Consider the following 21,039-nt stretch of genomic DNA (forward strand, 5'->3'; position numbering starts at 1 on the left):
GCAGTGTTTACAGTCTGAGAGGCAAAATCATACCTTCCATGAGAGAAATGCATTGGCCTTTGGATCCTGAAGCCATGAAATATTCCTTGTGGTGCCCAGGTCTGCCAGCAGGGAGCCCATGCACACGTGATTCCAGCACCGTCTCTGCAGCAGGGATTGCCCTCATAAATGGGTAAAGTGGCTTCTTGTTTATATGAATGGACTTCCAGGTAGCTTTTTCTATAAAGAGAAATTACTATTTAACAGGGTTGAGTGACTTGACTAAGGTTACCCAATTTTACCTGATTTCTTTTTTTTTTAAAAACTTTTTTTTTAAAGCATTCTTTTAAAAAATTATTTATTTATCTTACAGAGAGAGAGAGTGAGAGCAAGAGCAAGCACAAGCAGAGGGAGCAGCAGGCAGAGGGAGAGGGAGAAGGAGACTCCCCATTGATCAGAGAACCCAATGTGGGGGTTGGTCCCAGGACCCTGAGATCATGACCCGAGCCAAAGGCAGATGCTCAACCGACTGAGCCACCCAGGTGCCCCTTAAACTTGAGTTCTTAATGCTACTCTTTCCTATGATTTCTTCCTTAACAGATAACATACCCTGGAATGATTTAGATGGCTCAGTTATCAAAGAAGCCATAGTCTTGGGAAATTATTTAGAAGCTGACGTCAGGCTTCCAAAACCTTACTACGATATTGTTAAGTCAGGCATCCAGGTCAAGCAGAAAAACCGAACTATGAACCTTCAAGATATCCGGTACCTTCTGAAGAATGACTTAAAGGTAAGCTCTGAAGCCGTTAGTTTATTTCAGCTTACTCATCACAGTGGTTTAGGGAGCTTAGAGACCAGGAAGAGGCTAGAGATCAAGTTGTAAGAAGATTTGGAAATCCTCATTTCATCACACACTTTCTGGGTTCCCAAGAAAAGGACCTCCTAGCTCCTTCACTTGGTGAGGGAAGCCGGGAATTGGTGAAGGAGGCTGGGGAAGATCAGCACATAGAGGGGCATAGGCACAGAATGTGATTCAGTGACTGAGAGCTATTGTTATTATTTAATTTAATTTAATTTAAATTTTTAAGAATTTTATTTGAGAGAAAGAGAACACAAGCAAGGAGAGGCAGAGGGAGACAAGCAGATTTCCCTGCTGAGCAGGGAACCCAACATAGGGCTTGTTCCTAGAACTCCAGGATCATGACCTGAGCCGAATGAAGGTGGATGCTTAACTGACTGAGCCATTCAGACTCCCCCTATTATTATTATTTTTAAAATATTGGTAATAATAATGAATTAACTAATTTGAGTTATAGTCAGTCTGCCCAATAGGAAGAAGAGGGAATTTATTTGATACCTAGATCTGTTTCAAAAACATCAAAAAACTGGCTGGCTCAGCTGGAAGAACATGAGATTCTTAATCTCAGAGTTGTAAATTTGAGACCCATATTGTGTATAGAGATCACTTACATAAATAAACTTTTTTAAAAAAGTGATATTCAGATGATTATAAATTATATCCTTAATGATATTTTGCTTGTTAAAGGATTTTCTTGGAACCCAGAGAACTCCGCCAACTGAGAGCCCCACGGTGCAGAGATACGAACTCCATCCTGATGTCAATGTCTATCTAGGTCTGACCTCAGATCATCTGAAAGAGACCCCTAACTTGGAAATAAAAGAGCTGAAAGAAACAGGTATGGCCTTAACCCACAGGTTAAGCATTATTTGACATGAATGTCTTATGAGAGTTGTAAGCTACAACTAATCAATTCCACAAACTGTACACGTCACTTACACTTGGAAATGGTGGATGCCTTTGGGAAAAATCAAGATTCTTGAAATTACTAAGTAAAATTTTTTTGGCTCCATATATACCTTGGTTCAATCCAGAACTAAGCAGTAACGACTAGTTTATTTCTAGCATGATTGTTCTTAGGACTTGATTTAATTGCTTTACAAATGAAAATGGTGATTTTTTTTTTTAAGATTTTATTTATTTATTTGACAGAGATCACAAGTAGGCAGAGAGGCAGAGAGAGAGAGAGGAGGAAGCAGGCTCCCTGCTGAGCAGAGAGCCCGATGCGGGGCTCGATCCCAGAACCCTGAGATAATGACCCGAGCCGAAGGCAGAGGCTTAACCCACTGAGCCACCCAGGCGCCCCCAAAATGGTGATTTTTAAATTCAAAGCTATTATCTGTTCATTATAGAAAACTTGAAATCATACAAGGAAGAAAATTACTTACCATTTTAATTCTGCCACTTAGAAACAACTTGTTAATGTTTTGGTGTTTCCCTCCAACCTTTAGTACCTTTAGAAATCTTAGAATTCAGAGCTAAAAAGGACCTTGTAATCAACCAGCATAATATCCTCATATTCCAGATGAGAAAGCTAAGGGCCAGAGAACTTGTGGCTTGCTTAGGACTCCAGAGCTTATTATAGAGCTGGGATCCAGGCCAAGTGACTATCCTCTCTATCTCTTTGGATAGGGCTAGAAGCCTCTAGAATGGTGTCGTTCCCCCACCCCCTCCTAGCCAAGCGCTCATTACTTTCGCTCCTCCATCCTGTTCTCGGCAAGTTATACACCATCAGCCATGGGTGATGGGTGGTCTGTTCTGGGGTTATTTTTTGAATCATGATTCTTCCCATAATGCATTGCATTCTTGTATACTGTTTTGGCTACTTCTATCAGATACTCACCAAGAGCATGACTTTAACTGACATGAGTATTCAAACTCCTGTGTATGTTAAAAAAATAAAAGCTATGAATTTAGTCATTAAGATTTAGGGGTCTGTAATTTCCATGTCCTGACAGTTATGTGTGTTTTGAACGCACTATAACTTAAGCTTACAACATTTTCCCCAGGGTTTGATCTCTCCCCAGTTTTCTACCTCAACTCATGTCAAAATGGAAATTTTCATCTGTTAGAAATACTCTTGCACCCTCTATGAGTGTATCTGGTAGTCTTCCGCACCTGTGAAGGGACTGGGAAAATAAAAAGCTGCTTTCTCTATTCTCACACCACTTGAGCAACATTCCAGGACTGCTTAGCTGCTGCATGTGATCCCTTTAATCAGTTGCATGTTGCCATTCTTTCCAACAGGTAGTCGGCTTCATTCACCCATGGGTCCCCCTTCTCCCCCGGAGAAAGCAACACCAGATCCTCAGGTCCTAGATCCAAGTATGATGACCAAGGGGATTCAGAATCATGACACTGCTTCTCCTGCTGGCCCTGTGGCAGAAGAGGCTAGGAGCCCCAGCCCAGGTCTGGCAAGCCTCTGTAGCTTTGAAATCAGTGAAATCTACTCAGGCTGCCCGGACAGGGGAGATGGCAAAGAGAAGGAGCCCCCAGAAGCGGGTTCATCCTTCGAGGGGGCTGGACCAAGCCAGGCAGATGAACTAAAGTCCATGGAAGAAGAGCTGGAAAATATGGAGAGAGAGGCATGCTGTTTTTGTGATGAGGACGAGAGCTCTCCAGAAGCTAGCACAGAGCTCTCCTTTGAGGACTGGGATTGGCAAAATGGTTCTCTTAGTTCACCCAGCCTGCCTGAGCCAGCCAGAGGACCCAAGGGCCATGTGAGCAATAGGTGTGTGACCGAGGAGTACATCAGTAAGTGTGTGCTGAATCTGAAGATTTCACAGACATTAATGCACCAGAATGCTGATTTGCTCAGGAATATCCAACAGAAAATCGATAAACTTGAGATGATACAGAAGGAGCAGGAGGAGTACAGGTCTTTGTGGGCTTCTTCAAGAGAGTTTGCGAACATCTATGACTCCCCTTCAGCCTTGGGCCCCCCAGCTTCCAGCTATATACCACCTGTCATACAGCTGCCAGGGGGCCAGCAGCTGGACACCAGTGGCAATTGCCTAACCCTGACAAGGTCTTCCATAGTGAGAGACTTCCAAGGGGAACATTTTGGCAAAAGGTCCAGGAAAAGAAGTGGAAAATGTGACTGGAAAGCTGTCACCCAAGTCTCTGAAGAAAGCACTGGAGATCAGTCAGAGAAGAGCCATCAGGTACAGCTAAGAAGTGGGAGGCAGGGCTGTGTGAGCAGGTTCTGGAACATGGTTCAACATTGCCTCTAACCCCTGTACAAGGACTAACATAAATAAAACCAGCTCATAGTGGGGTCCTCTTGGCTTCAGGAAATAAGGCCTCTAGGATGGGACTCCAAGGTAGATACTCCTCGTCTCTCATTCCAAACCCAACATACAGCCTGTGTTCTTTATAAATCCTGTGCATCAGGTTGGACCACATGAAACTGCTGTTTTATAGGTCAGAATATTCAAGTATTAACAATTTAGCATGATTCACTTACTAAATATGGTCTTTTGGGCAGGTATTAATTTCCATCCTCAATTGCTTATTCATTTACTCACTCGTTCAATAAACATTTCTAGAGCCAGAGGCTATACAGTTAAACCCTGGGATACGATGATGATTGAGTCACAAGCTTTACTTATGAGTAGCTCCAGTGTGGTACAGAGGGCCCTGGTCATCAAAGAAGACACCTCAAAGGAGGCGAGAAGACACAATGGGAACTGGTCTAGGAGGTGTAGCTTGAAGCTTAGTGAGGTTTCAGAGTGGCTCCTGCATCAGCTCCTTAAGGGCAGGGCCTGGGTCTTACACATTCTGTGCCTTAGCAAGGGTACCTGGCACAGAGAAGGTACTTGATAAATGGTCATTGAGGGAATGAATAAATGAACAAGTTCACATATAGAGAGCTGGCTGTCTCTTGAATCAGAATTTTAGAGATGGATCAGCGCCATCATTTTACATCATTTACCCCATACTCCTCATCATTGAGTATGAAGCTCAAGCTCAGTGACTTGAACTTCCTAAAGTCCAGGTGTTACCGAGATGATGTTGGGATAGGAGAGGTGAGCCCCACTGGAAGAAGGATTTTATTACTGAAGTTACTTAGAGTTGCTGGCCTATGGTGGTAAAAAGCTAGTCAGCTTTTAGTGGTAAGTTTTAAAATTCTCCACCTCAAGCGCATCCCTTTATGGCCTGCATGGGGTGGACAACTCCCACCGCCCGTGCTCCTTACTATGCCACTGACAAGGGCCACAGCCGATTATGGGCAGGTTTCTTCACTCCTCGTCTGGTGTTCTTTCGCGGTCCCCTGCTGAGTTTCAGTGAGACTGCAGTCCTCACTTAAAACGTTTGGAAAGCGTTCGCATTTGTTTCTGTTATAAAGAGAAGGCAAAAAGAATGTACTTAGACTCTAATATATCTTTTTCTTTTGAAAATTCAGATTTGCTAGAAAACTATTAGAAATAACTTTTCTTATATATTATGTTTTGGTTATCTATTGCTGTGGAGTAACAACAACAACAAAACCCCAAACTTAGTGGCTTAAAATAGCAGTGATTTATTATTTTTCACAACTCTATGGGTCAGGAATAGTTAGGGCTAACCAATATGATAATTTTCACTCCATGTGGCATAGGCTGGGATCACTCCCTTGACTGTATTCAGCGGGAGGCTGGGCTGGGCAAGAAGGTCCAAGGCCTCATTTATATGCCTGGTGCCCTAGATTAGTCCTTTAATTTCTCAGTTCCTAAATTTTTAATTGCACCAAAGGAAACATTACAAACTTCCCATTATTCTAAATACCTATTTTGAATATATTTCTTAGTATATTCTAAGCCCTTCTTGGTGACCATGACATTTTCAGAACATGTGTTATTTGATGCTCCAAATAAAGTTGTTCCCTCAGGCCCTGCTAAGGAATCTTTGCCCCCATGCAAAGGCCTCTGTAGCTCATACTTTAGGGAGCTTATGACCATTTTGCTTTATAGCATTTTAAAATTATTTATTATTTTTCTTAACATATAATGTATCATTTGCTCCAGGGGTACAGGTCTGCGAATCATCACGCTTACACATTTCACAGCACTCACCATATCACATACCCTCCCCAATGTCCATAACCCAGCCACCCTCTCCATACCCCTCCCCACCCAGCAACCCTCAGTTTGTTTTGTGAGATTAAGAGTCTCTTAGGGTTTGTCTCCCTCCTGATCCCATCTTGTTTCATTTTTTTCCTTCCTTAACCCCCAAAACCCCCACCCTACCCCTCAAATTCCTCATATCAGGGAGATCATATGATAATTTATCTTTCTCTGATGGACTTATTTCGCTCAGCATAATACTCTCTAGTTCCATCCATGTCATTTCAAATGGCAAGATTTCATTTCTTTCGATGGCTGCATAGTATTCCATGGTATATATATGCCACATCTTCTTTATCCATTCATCTGTGGATGGACTACTAGGTTCTTTCCATAGTTTGGCTATTGTGGGCATTGCTGCTATGAACATTTGGGTGCACGTGCCCTTTCGGATCACTACATTTGTATCTTTAGGGTAAATACCCAGTAATGTGATTGCTGGCTCAGAGGGTAGCTCTATTTTCAACTTTTTGAGGAACCTCCATGCTGTTTTCTAGAGTGGCTGCACCAGCTTGCATTCTCACCAACAGTGTAGGAGGGTTCCCCTTCCTCCGCATCTTCACCAACATCTGTCATTTCCTGATTTGTTAATTTTAGCGGTTCTGACTCGTGTGAAGTGGTATCTCATTGTGGTTTTGATCTGTATTTCCCTGATGCCGAGTGACATGGAGCACTTTTTCATGTGTCCGTTGGCCATCTGGAGGCCTTCTTTGTAGAAATGTCTGTTCATGCCTTCTGCCCATTTCTTGATTGGATTATTTGTTCTTTGGGTGTTGAGTTTGATAAGGTCTTTATAAATTTTGAATACTAGGCCTTTATCTGATATGTCATTTGCAAACATCTCCTCCCATTCTGTCCGTTGTCTTTTGTTTTTGTTGACCATTTCCTTTGCTGTGCAAAGCTCTTGATCTTGATGAAGTTCCAGGAGTTCATTTTTGCCCTTGCTGCCCTTGCCTTTGGCGATGTTTCTAGGAGCTTATGACCATTTTTATGCATCCTCTTACCTTTGCACATCTTACTACCATCCCAGTGCAACACATTTGTTGCCTTATCTTGCTGCAGGCTAGGAAATATAATGAAGTTTGTTAAAATTAGAATAAGCAGATCCAGGATTTTCTCTTTGGAATAAAATACACAGGCTTTAATTTAATTTACTTCTATTTCCAAAGTATTGTAGCTTTTATTTTATTGTGTCTTATTTTCATAGCATCCCCACTGATGGATTCAGGGAGATACTATTTTCCCTGTTTTACGGATGAAGAAGCTGAAGCAGAAGGCTCTCTTAGGTTATTCTGAGTAAGGATTAGACTAGAAGCCAGGGTCCAAGGCTCCTGCCACAAAGCTTGCTACCCTAATAATAATACAGGGGAAAGTTATCGCACTTTTTAAAAAAGATTTTATTTATTTGACAGAGCATAAGCAGGGAGAGTAGGAGAGGGAGAAGCAGGCTCCCCACTGAGCAGGGAGCCTGACACAGGGCTTGATCCCAGGACTACAGGGTCATGACCTGAGCCAAAGGCAGACGCTTAAACACTGAGCCACCCTAAAAGTTACTGGATTTTTGAAGTCTGTTTTTTCTGCTCGTCCTTTACTTGCTCCCAGTCTAGACTGCATTTCTGGGGGCCGACATTGTTGTGTAATGTTGTAAAGACCTCCAGCCGAGAGATGAGTTACTAGATATGAAATACGCACTGGGAAATCATCTTAGAAGGTTTGGTTATTTCTACACATTTAGTAAGAATGGCTTGAAAAATAGAATGTGAAAGTGAAAAGGAATTCCTTCATCAAAGCACTGAAACATGTTTACTGCTTTTTAAGCTGCCAACTTTTTGTGGACCTGGGAAACAGAGCACAAGTGAACAATCACAGCCCACTCAAGGAGCCAAGCACAGTCTGGAAAGAAACAGGAGCCCAAATACCAGCAGGTGGGTTAACATTTTGTTCTCTGTGTCACCATGCCTTTAGACTCCCACGTGACCCCAGAGGCACTTAATGATCTTCATGTGTCTTGTGACAAAGAGACTGTGGGTGATGAAGAACACTAACACAGAAACAGATCTTGGCAGGTTTTCTCCTTCAGGTGAGCGGAAAGAGTCATGTAACAGAAACCTGTAGGAAAAAACATCGAAGGTAAAGGAGCTGGCAGGTTAATCAGGCAGAACTCAACGATTGTCAAAAGCAAAGCACCTTGCTCTTCCAAAGCTGCCCAGATTGTTTTTCTTAAAAAAGGAATGCCAGGTATTCCATCTGTCAGTGCTCCAGAAACCAAACTATTTGGAAACAAGGGTTCCTCAAAATGAGCATCCCTGACTGCAGAGCAGGGGCTGAGCGGTTTAACTGTTACCATGCAGCCTCTGATTTCCAGCCAAATCTATGAAATGAATTGGCTTCAGCACCGATCATGGGAAGGAGAGCATATATGTACACTGAGTTTTTAAGAATTTAGGTAAAACAAATTTTATTTTGCATAGGGGTAATTATTCAAGGCTCATAAATGTGTTTCAAGATAGACTAGTCTGTCAATTCCAGTTTTCCTTTCCTGTGGTTAAATGGTAGCTTTAATCCATGCCTTTGGAGTCAGTTCTTCTGGAAAAAAGTAACTTTTTGTTTCTCTCCCAGTGGTGACTGAGACTAATGACAAGAGTTGGCTTTTCCTTTCACGTTGGTAAATGTGTTCATTAGGGAGAATCAAGGAAAATAGCCCAGACATTTTAGTTCAGTGTATTTTACCTTTACAAAGGGAATTATTAGAGAACCAACTAACTGGCATCAAAGGGGTTAGAGCTCACATCATTGAGAGAAGCAGATAGGGTGACAGTATGGCCATTAGTTAACAAAGCAAAGCCGTAGTTGTGGAATCCGGTACACCCATTCACCATGTTCCCCCAAGAGAACAAAAAACGGACTAAAGAAAAGCTTAACATTTTGCTACCAATCCACCAAGTCTTTTTGTATGTTTTCCAAAGACGCTTAACCAACTGAGTCACCTAGGCACCCCCATATAGGTATTTTTATATCCTGACTTTTCATCTTACATTAGAACAAGAGCATTATCCCACTTTATTAAAAAATATCCAGGTTGTGCGCCCGACTGACTCCATCAGAAGAGTATGCCACTCTTGGTCTCAGGGTTGTGAGTTTGAGCCCCAGTTGGGTATAAAGATTACTTAAATAAATATTAAAAAAAGAAAACATCCTGCAAATTTGAACTTGTTGGATTTCCCCCATTGTTGCATTTTAGGTAGTTTCATGCTTTGATCCATTTTGAATAGGGCTGCAGTGACTTGTCTTTGCAAATTTTTCTGCACTTTGGATTATGTCCTTGGTGGATTGCCAGAAGCGGAGTTACTAGGTCAAAGGGTTTAAACATTTTAAAGATACTTGATAGCTGCTGCCAAATTGCTCTTTAAAGAAGCCAATCAGATCTGACCTTTCCAGGTCAACAGTCTCTGTGTTCTGGTCCAGTGGGGAAGCAGGGCATTCAAGATAATGAGGAATTCATACATATGCCAACTATGTGTTTTTGAGGAGTTATTTTAATAGACGATGAGATGTATATGATCAAGGATATGTAGAGGAAGAAAGACTCCCTTGTTTTTCAGATGAGGAAACTTGATCCACAAAGACTGAAGTATGCCACAGGCAGGCAGCTGGTTAGTGGAAGGTAGGGTCTAGAACTCAGTGAGACTAGGCTGAAGAGCTCTGAATGTTCTTCAGGCTCCCTGGTGTCTTTTTTTTTTTTTCTTTTTTTTTTTTAAGATTTTATTTACTTGACAGACAGAGATCACAAGTAGACAGAGAAGCAGGAAGAGAGAGGAGGAAGCAGGCTCCCCGCTGAGCAGAAAGCCCGGTGTGGGGCTCGATCCCAGGACTCTGGGATCATGACGGGAGCCGAAGGCAGAGGCTTTAACCCACTGAGCCACCCAGGCGCCCCTCCCTGGTGTCTTAAGGCCGTGTTTGAGAATGTTAGTTATTGTGCTTTTACTGACTCACTGGTTTGTCTGTTACTGGAGAATTCTGGTTGAAGGGTAGGAACAGTTACCAAACCATCACCTGTGTTCTGTGGCATTGTTGGGGTGGGGGGCTCTGCTAGACCTCAGAAGTCTGTCTAGTGAAACTCGATTTCAATTGTGGGTTTCTTCTTCCTGTGAGAATTTCTCGAGTACTTTTAGAATCATGAAATCTGAAATTGGAAACTGAAAATAACCTTAGAGGTCTTCTAACCCAGTCCCTTCATTTCTTAGCCAGGGAAGACCTAAAGAGTCCAGTGCCCAAACCAAGCTGACTCAGCTTAGTAGTGCCCTTGTCACTGTGTCAAGGCACCCTAAGGGCCCTGCTGTGTCATCCAGCCCTAGCCAGGGCTCTACGAGGTAAGGAGTCTGTGGTCTGAACATTGTGGAGTCTTGCGCTCTCTGGTGGTGGGCAGGAGTCAGTGCAGCCCCAGGAATGACTGAGAGTAGGGGCTGGTCCTCTGTGTGGGCTGGTGGGCTCAGGCTTGTGTCAGAAACTTGAGCAAACCGGTGTATTTGTGTCCACCCTGCTCCCCTTCCCCCAAACCTACATAATTTAGGATCAGTATGGAGTCTGTATCTTCTGAAATCTGTAATGCAAAGTCAAGAAATAATGAAGATGATGGAGAGGTACACTTAAAGTGGAAAAGTGAGTAAAGAGCCATAGGTTCTGTTGAGCCAAATGAAACTTAAAGTATATTTCTAACCTGCTTGTTATCTCTAAGTACACAGTCTGTATTGCACCAGCCTCCCATGTTCTTTTCTTCTGCTAGATCATTCCAGTTTAAAAATTACGGCCTTTCTGATTACAAATTTCAGAAAGGAAATGTCTTTCTTTCTTTCTTTCTTTTTCTTTCTTTTCCCCCTCATCCTCCTCCTTCTTTTGTTTACCACATACTCAGGAAAGATAAGCTTTTATTAAGATGGGTCTTTTAACATTGTTTAAATGAACATGTTTTGTGTTACTAGTCCAAAGAAAAGAGACCATCAAGCCTGCCACTGTGTATACTGTTCTGTTCAGTGATTTATCTTTTAGGAAAAAACTTTTTTTCATTTCTAGACTTTATAGGAAATATTTCCATTGTACATATATTGATGCATATTATATAACAAGTGTAGCAAAACAATATGCAGTAGAAATTTAATGTGTAACATTCATTATGAAAGTAGAGAGCATGTAGTGTCACTTTTGCATATCCTGTGGGCGTTTCCTTTTGTATCAGTTTTATAAGCTTGAAAGGATACAGTGTCTACGTTTTTTTAATACTAATGTTAAATGACATTAGCAAAATTATAGAACATTTGGAATGAAGATATGCTCATGCGGATACACATATAAAACAAATAAACAAACACAGACACACACATTCTCACACAATATGATCTCTGCCTAGCCTAAAGGAGCTGGACAAACTCTAGAATCCTTTCCATTAGTCTGTAGAGATTGTGATTTTCTTATAAAATCTTCACAACAAGTTCTATCTACAAGTTTTTTGCTACCTTCCATTCTAAAATTCAGGATGTACTGAAATTCTGTCCTTCCTTCTGTTATCAATTCTTTTCTCTCTTCCCCTTCAAGCCCAACAGGGCAAGCTAGGGATGGTGCAGTTCTAAAAAGACAATTATTATGACAGTATGAGTTATGAAAGTATTATATAGCTCTTTAAGAAGGAAAAGCTTTTGTCCAGTGTTCACAGTTCTGTTTTAAATGCTGCTTTCCCTTCTCTCCAGGGGAGGTGAAAGAAATGGCAGAGAGAGCGGCTACTGGGCAGCTGGCGGTACCACCTTGGCATCCTCAGAGTAGTGTGACTTTAGAGGATGAGGCTAAAAATGAGCCTGATCTCCTGCTGCAGCCCCTGCTGAGGGACCCTGAGAAAGTGGGCTGGCAGTGCACTGTAGAGTATCCCAGGAAAAATGAGGAGTCCGGAGGAAATGGCAAGTGTGACAAAATGGACAACAGTGACTGTGACAGTAACCAGCACGGCAGACAGCATGGGCCTCAAAGCTTCACCAGTAAGTTCAGTTGGAGGAATTGGGATAGATGAGCTCTATCAAGTTACTCACTCAAAGATACGTAAGCCTCCTGGCATATTTCCTTTGCTTGGTCTTCTCTTCATTCGCATCTCTCTGGGAACCCTGAACTGCAGGGGAAAACAATACCCTATTGATTCCTCTGTCCTTCCTGAACGTAAAGAAATCCAAAGATTCGTGAGTTTTCCTGTTACTGGAGCAGACCCATTTGCTCAAAGAAAGTTAAATAATCTCTATACAGTGAGCCTGTTCCTGGCTGTAACCTGGCAGGGAAATGAACCTTTCTTACCTGAATACAGTGGTAGAGGGCTGTTCCCTACTGCCCATTTCCTTGCATTGCATTTTAAGCCAGAAAAACTCCACTGGCTCCCAGAGATTTTGTGCCAGAAGAACCCAGAGACAAATGGCATTGACTGTCATCACTTTATAGATTTATAGGTTAAAACTGAAGGCCATGTAGTTCCACTTGGTGATTTGCTTGCAATCAGGGAATGGAATGTTATTTCTTCATTGTTTATAAGTCAAAGAAAGATGCATCTAAAATTATCACTTAGGTAGAAAATCTACCTGTCTTGGGCTCTTAGTATTTAGAATCTGTTCCTTTTCAAGCATTGCTCTTGAATGGGTGGGCAAAAGGATTGATGATATAGGACCATGTGTTGGGGTCAGGCCAAACTAACAGTATCCACTCTCTGGACTGACCCTGACAAATGAGACATGGCCACCCTTGGCAGAATAGTCACACATCTTTTCTCTCACACCATTCTTATCCCCTTCCATGCCATCTAAATATCACTGAATGACTTTGGCCCTGGTTCTGTCATCATTAGATATCAGGCATCTGTCTCCCAGAAAAAATGAGACGCCAGAGCATAGTGAAGTCTTTCAAGCAAGTTCTGATGCATCTGTGGTCATTGAGAAATCTTACAGCGTAAGTAATATGGCCTACAGAGCCAGGTGGAACCCAAGGACCTAATAAAGTCGAATTGAGTTGTTATGTATTATGCCAGTTAAATAATAACTGTAGTCGTTCTTTTTTGTTGGAGTACATTCATGTCTGTGACATGAATGAGGAAGTCTTTCTTCCCTGCCTAAATACATTTTGAGTCATTTCAACTCAAAGCACTGTGTATCTTAGAGTTTGTGCAGAACACAGAAAGTGTCAGAGTCAGGAAGCCCTTGAGCTTCCTGTCTAGTTAGATAGATAATACCAACTCTGGAAGCACAGTGTGAGGTCAGGTATCAAAGCTCATGTCCCAGCAGGTGACTGAGGTCTGATTGGAGTAGCAAGAGCAAGGCCAGGGTTGTGATGAGAGTTCCTTCACCTAGAATGTCCTCTAAGACCCATAGACAGCTCTCAGTGGAAGGCATGTGTTCATGCCTGAAAACTGCACCTCCACAGGATCAACGCATTGAGGCTCCAGCCCTGCAGGGGTTTAACGCACCCTTGAAGCATGTGGTTGGGCCACAGTCCAGCCAGGCTAAGGAGCCAGAATTTTTTATCATTATGATATGATGACACAATCACTTAAAGAATATAAACAGCAACTGAAAATGAAATAATATAAAAATACAGTTGTGATAACATTTAAGATCTTTCAACGAACATACTATTGTATTTAATCATAGCACACAAACCATTCACAAGGACAATTTAAGACAATTTATTCTTTTTCTCACATGGGCGCGGGAAGGATAGGCCATGTTAAGCACACTGGCTTGGCTGGAGAAACAGGTCTGTCAGGGAGTTGAGGAGGGTATGTGAGGCCAGGCTTATCTGAGAAGTTTCAATTTGATATGAGAAGTAAAGGGAGCAGCTGCCAAGCATGCGGCAAGAAGAAGTGTGTGGCAAAAGCAGCATCCAAGGAAATAAATCATAAAACCTCTGCAGAGAGATGACTGAAGGTATGGAGAGGAGCTAGTTACCTGCCCATGTGGGGATCAGGGGCTGAACAGGGAGAAGAGCAGAAAAGGAGGGGTGGAACAGAGATGCTGAAGAAATAACTGGGACTTTTGAATTTTCAAGTTTTATTTTTATTATTGAGATTGCATCGCTGTTTTTTTCAAACGATTTATTTATTTGAGAGAAAGCTCACATGCACAAGCTGGCATGAGCAGGGGGAGGGGCAGAGGGAGAGAGAGAATCCTCAAGCAGACTGACCCTGAGCTCGGAGCCCAAAGAAGTGGGCTTGATCCCAGGACCCCGAGATTGTGACCTGAGTGAAAATCAAGAGTCAGAGGCTTATCTAACTGAGTCACCCATGTGTCCCTGCATTGCTACTTTTAATATTATGTTCCTTCATTTGCTTTGAAACTGTAGCACCCACAGGACTCCTCAGTTCTGAGCGGCCTCAAGCTTCTTCGTCTAGAGAACAAAGCATCTGTGGCTGGCTGTTCAAGCTCAGGCCCAGCCTGGGTTGTCTAGGACCTTTCTTCTTAGAATTTCAGAGCAGAAATGTCGCCCAACTCCCTTCCCCTCCGTTGTGCAGATGAGGACTGTGAGTCTCAGGGCTGTCACTGGCCTCACTTGCTGCAGAGGTTTCACAGCTTATAGTGGGGAAGGAGGGCAGAGGCAGGTGTGCAAGGAGGCAGGGAGGGCTGGCTCAGGGAGTGTCACCCTGACTGCTGGGTAATTTTGGAGAACCCCATTATTAACACTGCCTCCAACTCTAAAGGATTTGTTTATAATGAACAACAACCTAAAAGTGATTTCCTACATTATTAATAGGATCAGTCTGTGCGATCAACTTGTTCACCAGAATCTTCTGAGGACATAACAGATGAATTTTTGACTCCAGACCATGAATATTTTTATTCCTCGACTGCTCAAGAAAACTTAGCTCTAGAGGTAAAAAAACCACAGTTTAGGGAAAAGTACTTTTCAGCTTTCTCTATTTGCCTTAATTCTTTTAAGTTGTCTTTATTGAGAAAAATAGCTTACACATAAAAGTGTATAATGTTGACTTAGCAGTCTTTTCAAATTTTGAGAAAACATCTGAAAAATAAGATGTTTGAGGTCATATACAGTTTCTCCCAAAACCGTGGTTCCTGCATTTGTATAGTGCTTCGTACTTTTTTTCAAAACGCTTTTCTTCATGTTACCTGATTCACATATTCTTCCTGTGGAGAAGAGAAGAAGGCCTGCTGTTATTCCTCTGTGTGAAGAAGTGGTGATCCGCATATGTGGGGAATTAAGCTTGGCCTGCCGAGCATCGAGCATGAGCATCGGTGGTGGGAGAGCCAGGATCAGAGGCCAGGACTCAGCATGAGTATGACGCTGGGCAGTGCATGGGGCTTTCTCAGGAACTTGCCCGGGATTGGCAAGCACCTGTTTGTACAGAATGTTTTCATTTGTAAAATGAAGCTGTTTGGATTTTCTTATTCGTTTGTGTAATTTCTGCCTCACTTTCCTACTAACCTACCACCTTTTTTGGGCATTTTACCAATATGGAAGGTGGGGTGGAAGAAAGGGAGAATTGATTGTATGTTTCAAACACAACATTTGACTGACAAGAATTCAGTGATGCAAAAAAACACCATTTCCACTATTCTGTACTTCTGATAACTCAGAGTAATTTTTCACTGTTATTCCATCAACTATTCTTGATTTGGATGAGCAGATTGGGATGTTAAGAAAATCTTTAACAAAAACATACAAAGTATATATATACACACATTAATGTACATGTGTATACATACATATATACATATATACGTATAAGTGTGTGTACACATACATAAAGTGTAACATGGAGAAAAGTACACAGCTCTTACGTGTGCAGCTCATGGACTTGCACAGACTGAACACATTCATGTAACCAGTACCCAGATCAGGAAGCAGTCCTCCAGCAGATCCCTCCCCCCGCACGCCCTGGCCTCCTCCAGTCGCTGAACCCTTTCAAAGGAACCAGTATTCTGACTTCTCACCCCAGAAAGTAACTTTGCAGTCTGCGCTATTTTTCCAAACTTTTTTCCTTATTTTATTTATTTATTTATTTATAGGTTTTATTCATTTATTTGAGAGAGAGGGAGAGAGAGAGCACGAGCGGGGCGGGGGGCAGGTGACGGGGAGAGGGAGAAGCAGACTTCCAGCTGAGCAGGCTCCCATTGCAGGGATTGAGATGGGGTGCCATCCCAGGACCTTGGGATCATGACCTAAGCCGAAGGCAGACACTAACAGACTGGGCCGCCTAGGCACACCCCAGCCTTTTTTGGGTTTTCTGATGAAGGTCCTAAGAATCAAAACATCTTTGTTGGAATGCTGGGGAGAGAAGGAGATAATGACATAAGGAAAAGTCACACAGTTCCTCCTCACAGTGGGAGGCAGGGGAGAGCTTGTTGAGGAACACAGAGTACAAATGATCCTTAATGTCTTTGAAATGGGTTTGTTCTTTTTCTATTAAAGATGCAGGAAACTTATAAAGATTTTCAAGGTTTAAGAACATCAATAAATTCTCCTACCTTTTGATTAATATCCTTCATTCTCCAGTGACCCTTCTTCCTTTACCCTTTTATTCTTTTGTAGACCTCAAGTCCCATAGAAGAGGACTTTGAAGGAGTACAAGATGCATTTGCCCAACCTCCAAGCTCTGGTAATAAACTCTTAAGGCAGATTCCTTCTCACTTGCCTTTACTTTCTATTAGATGACAGAACTTTAGAGCTGGAACAGTCCTTAGAGATAACTTCCTCCAGGCCTTTGATTTTACAGATGAAGGAACCTAGGGTAAGGGATTTCCCTTCCTTAGAATGAATCTCTGGCCCCTCACCAGCCTCCTGACAGCCACAGATCATGTTATCTGTACTTCCCCTTGCATGTGTTTAGTGGTTCCTGTTCCTCCTCCTCACCCTCCCTTTCTGCCCCCTCCCCCTCCCGTCTTTCATTAGATTCCTCACCCCTTCGGGGCATACACGGGTGCTTGGTTGTCTTCACTGAGCTGACTTGAGGGGTTTGCCCAGGCCATATGTGTCAATAACATGTTGTGTTATTGACACAACAAAAACTAGAACTTGCTTTTCATGCCCTTTTCCACCCCAAAAAGCATTTTCCTTTGCTTGCTTAGCATCTTGGCAAAGAGTTAATAACAGCCAGTCGTGCACAGTCAACACAACATCCTTCCCTTGGGAGGCCTTGAGTTCTGTATAACTCAGCAACTGCTTTCCCTTCCATGGGAAGTTAACCTTGGATCAGCTGCCCGGGTGAGATAAGATATAAGTGAACCCCTTGTTCTGATATAGACATTTTAAAAATTGTGCACTTTTACTCTTTTAGGGTGTATAGCTATCAGTTTTAAAGCCAGTTACCCACCCCCTGAGCCATGTAGATGTCTCTGGTCATGTCTCAACATTCTGAACCCAGGCATGGTGGGCTTGGGTTCTGAACTTACTCACTCCCTTCCTCCTGCTGCACACTGTCTTCTTCTTTTTTTTTTTTTTAAGATTTTTTTTTTATTTTTATTGATTTGACAGAGAGATATCACAAGTAGATAGGCAGGCAGAGAGAGAGAGGGAAGCAGGCTCCCTGCTGAGCAGAGAGCCCGATGCGGGACTTGATCCCAGGACCCTGAGATCATGACCTGAGCCGAAGGCAGCAGCTTAACCCACTGAGCCACCCAGGCGCCCCTGCACACTGTCTTCTGTCTCTAACCTGATTCATGCCCCTGTCACAGCCGAGAGCATTTTAAGAAGCAATAAGCTGTGAGATGAACAGTTAAATCCTCAGGACGACATGTGTTAAAAGTCCCCAGATCTGGGTCTTGGGTCATCCACTCTTTTCTGTGGAGCCTCTGTCCATGATCATATTCTGTGTGAGCCTTGCCTGCACGTAGTGATTTCACTTCTGTTTGGAAGAGGGTTGAGTGGGATAGAGAAGTTACGGGGCAGATAGGTCAGAAACCCAGGGCTAGTTTGATATAGACATCTGAAGTACATGAAGAAGCCTCTGATTTCTACTCATTTCCTGCTTTTGGCCTTTCTCTCCCTCCTTTTCCACTAGGGCTCTGACATGTATCCCTTCCATACCAGGCAATGCCATGGGTAACAACTGGGCATACGCTGGGTCCCAAGCCCAGTTCTGCCACTTTTTTTTTCTTCCCACTGCATGACTTTGGGCAAGTCATTTCACCCCAGGACCCCACTCTCCTTTTGTATAAAGGAGAGAGACTCTAAAATCTCTAAGTGTTCCTCCAGCTCTAATTGTGTTTATTAGGCATTCCATTAGGCTTTCTAGTTTTATGCTTTCTAGGTATTTGAACAAGTGTCATGAGAAGAAGAACCCCAGAGCTTCCCTACTGGTGGGGTAGAGACCTCCTTGGTACCTGCTAAAGGTGACACTGCTTTGGTGGGCTTCCCCATTGCCCACTACACCACATGTTCCTAAGGAATGGCAAGGGGATCATGAACATTTGCTAAGAGGGAAGGCTCTATAAACCAGAGCAGTATGGTGCTGGGAAGGAATATGGATAGTGGCCCTGTTTGCCCTGAGATCAGCAAAGTATCTTACTGAGAATTGGTGGGAAGTAACTTTGGACACTCAATGTCAGGGAGAACAGATGAGAGTTGAATTAGTGTTGTCTCACCACCCTGCGCTCTAAGTGGAGCCTGATGGCTGGCCAAGAGGCACAGTTAGCCCTCTGGGAATGCCCAGCTAATGGTCTTTTCTGTTTGGAATCTTGAGTGAACAAACAGTTCTTGGTTTCAACGCCCCCTGGTGTCTGTTGACAGGAACCAGGTCAGTTTGCCTTCCTGAAAAGACAAAACAACATTTGTCTCCAGAAATAACTGAGTGGTTATAACTGAAAGGCAAGTAAATGGCTTGATTGTATTCTGAGTGTCAGAATGTAGTTACCCCCTCGGAGCAAGGAAAATAAACTTTCAGAGCAAAAACCTCTCCTACAGCACTCAATCCAAACCCAACTAGGAAGCACTTTGTTTATTCAGATTATTTCTCATTCTGGACCAGACCAAGGGGAATTCTAGGGAATGAAGATAACACTCTGAGTTGGCAAAAATTCAATAAAAAAAAAAAATGCATTTACTTTATTCTTTCAGGTGAAGAAAAGTTCCAAATGAGAAAAAGACCTGGAAGGAATGCTGAGATTTTAGCCAGGTCTCAATTCCAACCCATACGAAGGTATGTGCTAGTATTTTATTCACAGTTTCAGACTCACAGAAGTAATGTTAAGTGATGATAATACCCATATTTATATATTGCTCGTCCTCAAATGTTCTAGCTACCATGTCAGAAAAATTAGCTTTGGGCACCTTAAGTTTCTTAGGATTTGTTGAGCAGGATTGTGAAGGATCGTGAAGAGGAGTCATTACCTGTATTCAATGATAATTCAGTCATTATCTGTATTATCTGTATTCAGAAATCTGAATACTGATTTCTCATTACAGAGAAATGAAGACTTAATGTTCATATAACAACATAGTCATAGGGGCGCCTGGGTGGTACAGTAGGTTGAGCATCTGACTCTTGGTTTTCCCTCAGGGCATGATCTCAGGGTCATGAGCATGGAGTCTGCCTGGGATCCTCTTTCTCCCTCTTCCTTTTCCCCTCCTGCTCATGCTCTCTCTCAAATAAATAAATAAATCTTAAAAAAAAAAGGAAACACATACCTGAATGTTTATAGCAACTTTATTTATTTATTTACTTATTTTTGTGACTTTATTTGTAATAACCAAAAACTGGAAACCCAAATGTTGTCCACAAGTAAAGGATTTTACAGACTGGTACATCCAATACTGTGGAATACACCTCAGCAACAAAAAAGAATGAACTATTGATACATGCAACAATCTGGATAGATGTCCGGAGGGTTGTGCTGGGTGGAAAGCGCAATCCCCCAAAGTTATTTACTATATGACTCCACTTATATAACATTCTCGAAATTATAAAATTATTTGAGTAGTTTCCAGGAATAAGGTAGAGGCAGGCAGTAGGAGGGAAGTAGACATGCTTATAAAACGGCAGCATGAGGGGCGTCTGGGTGGCTCAGTCGGTTAAGCATCTGCCTTGGGCTTGGATCATAGAGGGCTCCTTGCTCAGCGGGGAGTCTGCTTCTCCCTCTGCCCCTTCCCCTGCTTATCTTTTCTCTCTCTCTCTCTCATAAATAAGTAAAATCTTAAAGGGCACCATTAGGGATCCCTGTGGTGGTGGAAATGTTCTGTATCTTGACTATATAATATTGGTATCTTGGTTTGACACTATGGATTTGCAAGATGTTACCATTCAGTGTAACACGGGTAGAGTATGTTTCTTTAAACTTCATGTGAATACACCGTGACCTCAAGTGAAAAAGTCTAATTATAAAAACTAATAATAGATGCAAAATGTCTGATACAATAACACTCAATTTATTTTCCCTATCTCTAGGCCTCAACTTTTTTTAAAAAAATTAACATAAAATGTACCATTTTTTTCAGGGGTACAGGTCTATGATTAAATCAGTCTTACATGATATACAGTGCTTACCACAACACATACCCTCCCCAATGTCCATTATGCAGCCACCTCATCCTTCCCAACTCCCTCTACTCCAGCAACCCTCAGTTTATTTCCTAAGATTAGGAGGCTTTATGGTTTGTCTCTCTTTCTGGTTTCATCTTGTTTCATTTTTCCCTCCCTTCCCCTATGATCTTCTGCCTTGTTTCTCAAATTCCACATTTCAGTGAGATCATATGATAATTATCTTTCTCTGATTGACTAATTTCACTTAGCATAATACCCTCTAGTTCCATCCATGTCATTGCAAATGGCAAGATTTCATTTTTTTTAAAGATTTTATTTATTTATTTGTCAGAGAGAGAGAGGGAGAGAGAGCGAGCACAGGCAGACAGAATGGCAAGCAGAGGCAGAGGAAGAAGCAGGCTCCCTGCCGAGCAAGGAGCCCGATGTGGGACTTGATCCCAGGACGCTGGGATCATGACCTGAGCCGAAGGCAGCTGCTTAACCAACTGAGCCACCCAGGAGCCCCAAGATTTCATTTTCTGATGGTTGCATAATAGTCCCACATATATATGTATATATACATATATATATGTATATGTACACA

At 42.4% G+C, this 21,039-nt stretch overlaps 1 protein-coding gene across 2 annotated transcripts in view; it reads left to right on the forward strand.

The window, feature by feature from the left end:
- Nucleotides 1-21,039, forward strand: part of TEX14 (testis expressed 14, intercellular bridge forming factor) — a 95,673-nt gene that overhangs the window by 54,196 nt on the left and 20,438 nt on the right. For both annotated transcript variants that reach the window (XM_032871933.1, XM_032871934.1), the window contains exons 12-22: nt 580-770; nt 1,527-1,677; nt 3,087-4,003; nt 7,763-7,869; nt 10,189-10,314; nt 10,515-10,603; nt 11,686-11,967; nt 12,816-12,916; nt 14,714-14,833; nt 16,511-16,577; nt 19,034-19,115. In XM_032871933.1, coding sequence (XP_032727824.1) covers nt 580-770; nt 1,527-1,677; nt 3,087-4,003; nt 7,763-7,869; nt 10,189-10,314; nt 10,515-10,603; nt 11,686-11,967; nt 12,816-12,916; nt 14,714-14,833; nt 16,511-16,577; nt 19,034-19,115 — 2,233 coding nt within the window. The remainder of the gene's footprint in view (nt 1-579; nt 771-1,526; nt 1,678-3,086; nt 4,004-7,762; nt 7,870-10,188; nt 10,315-10,514; nt 10,604-11,685; nt 11,968-12,815; nt 12,917-14,713; nt 14,834-16,510; nt 16,578-19,033; nt 19,116-21,039) is intronic.

The sequence above is a fragment of the Lontra canadensis genome, unplaced genomic scaffold (assembly GCF_010015895.1).
Source record: "Lontra canadensis isolate GAN:19392208 unplaced genomic scaffold, GSC_riverotter_1.0 scaffold43, whole genome shotgun sequence".
Classification (NCBI taxonomy): Eukaryota; Metazoa; Chordata; class Mammalia; order Carnivora; family Mustelidae; genus Lontra; species Lontra canadensis.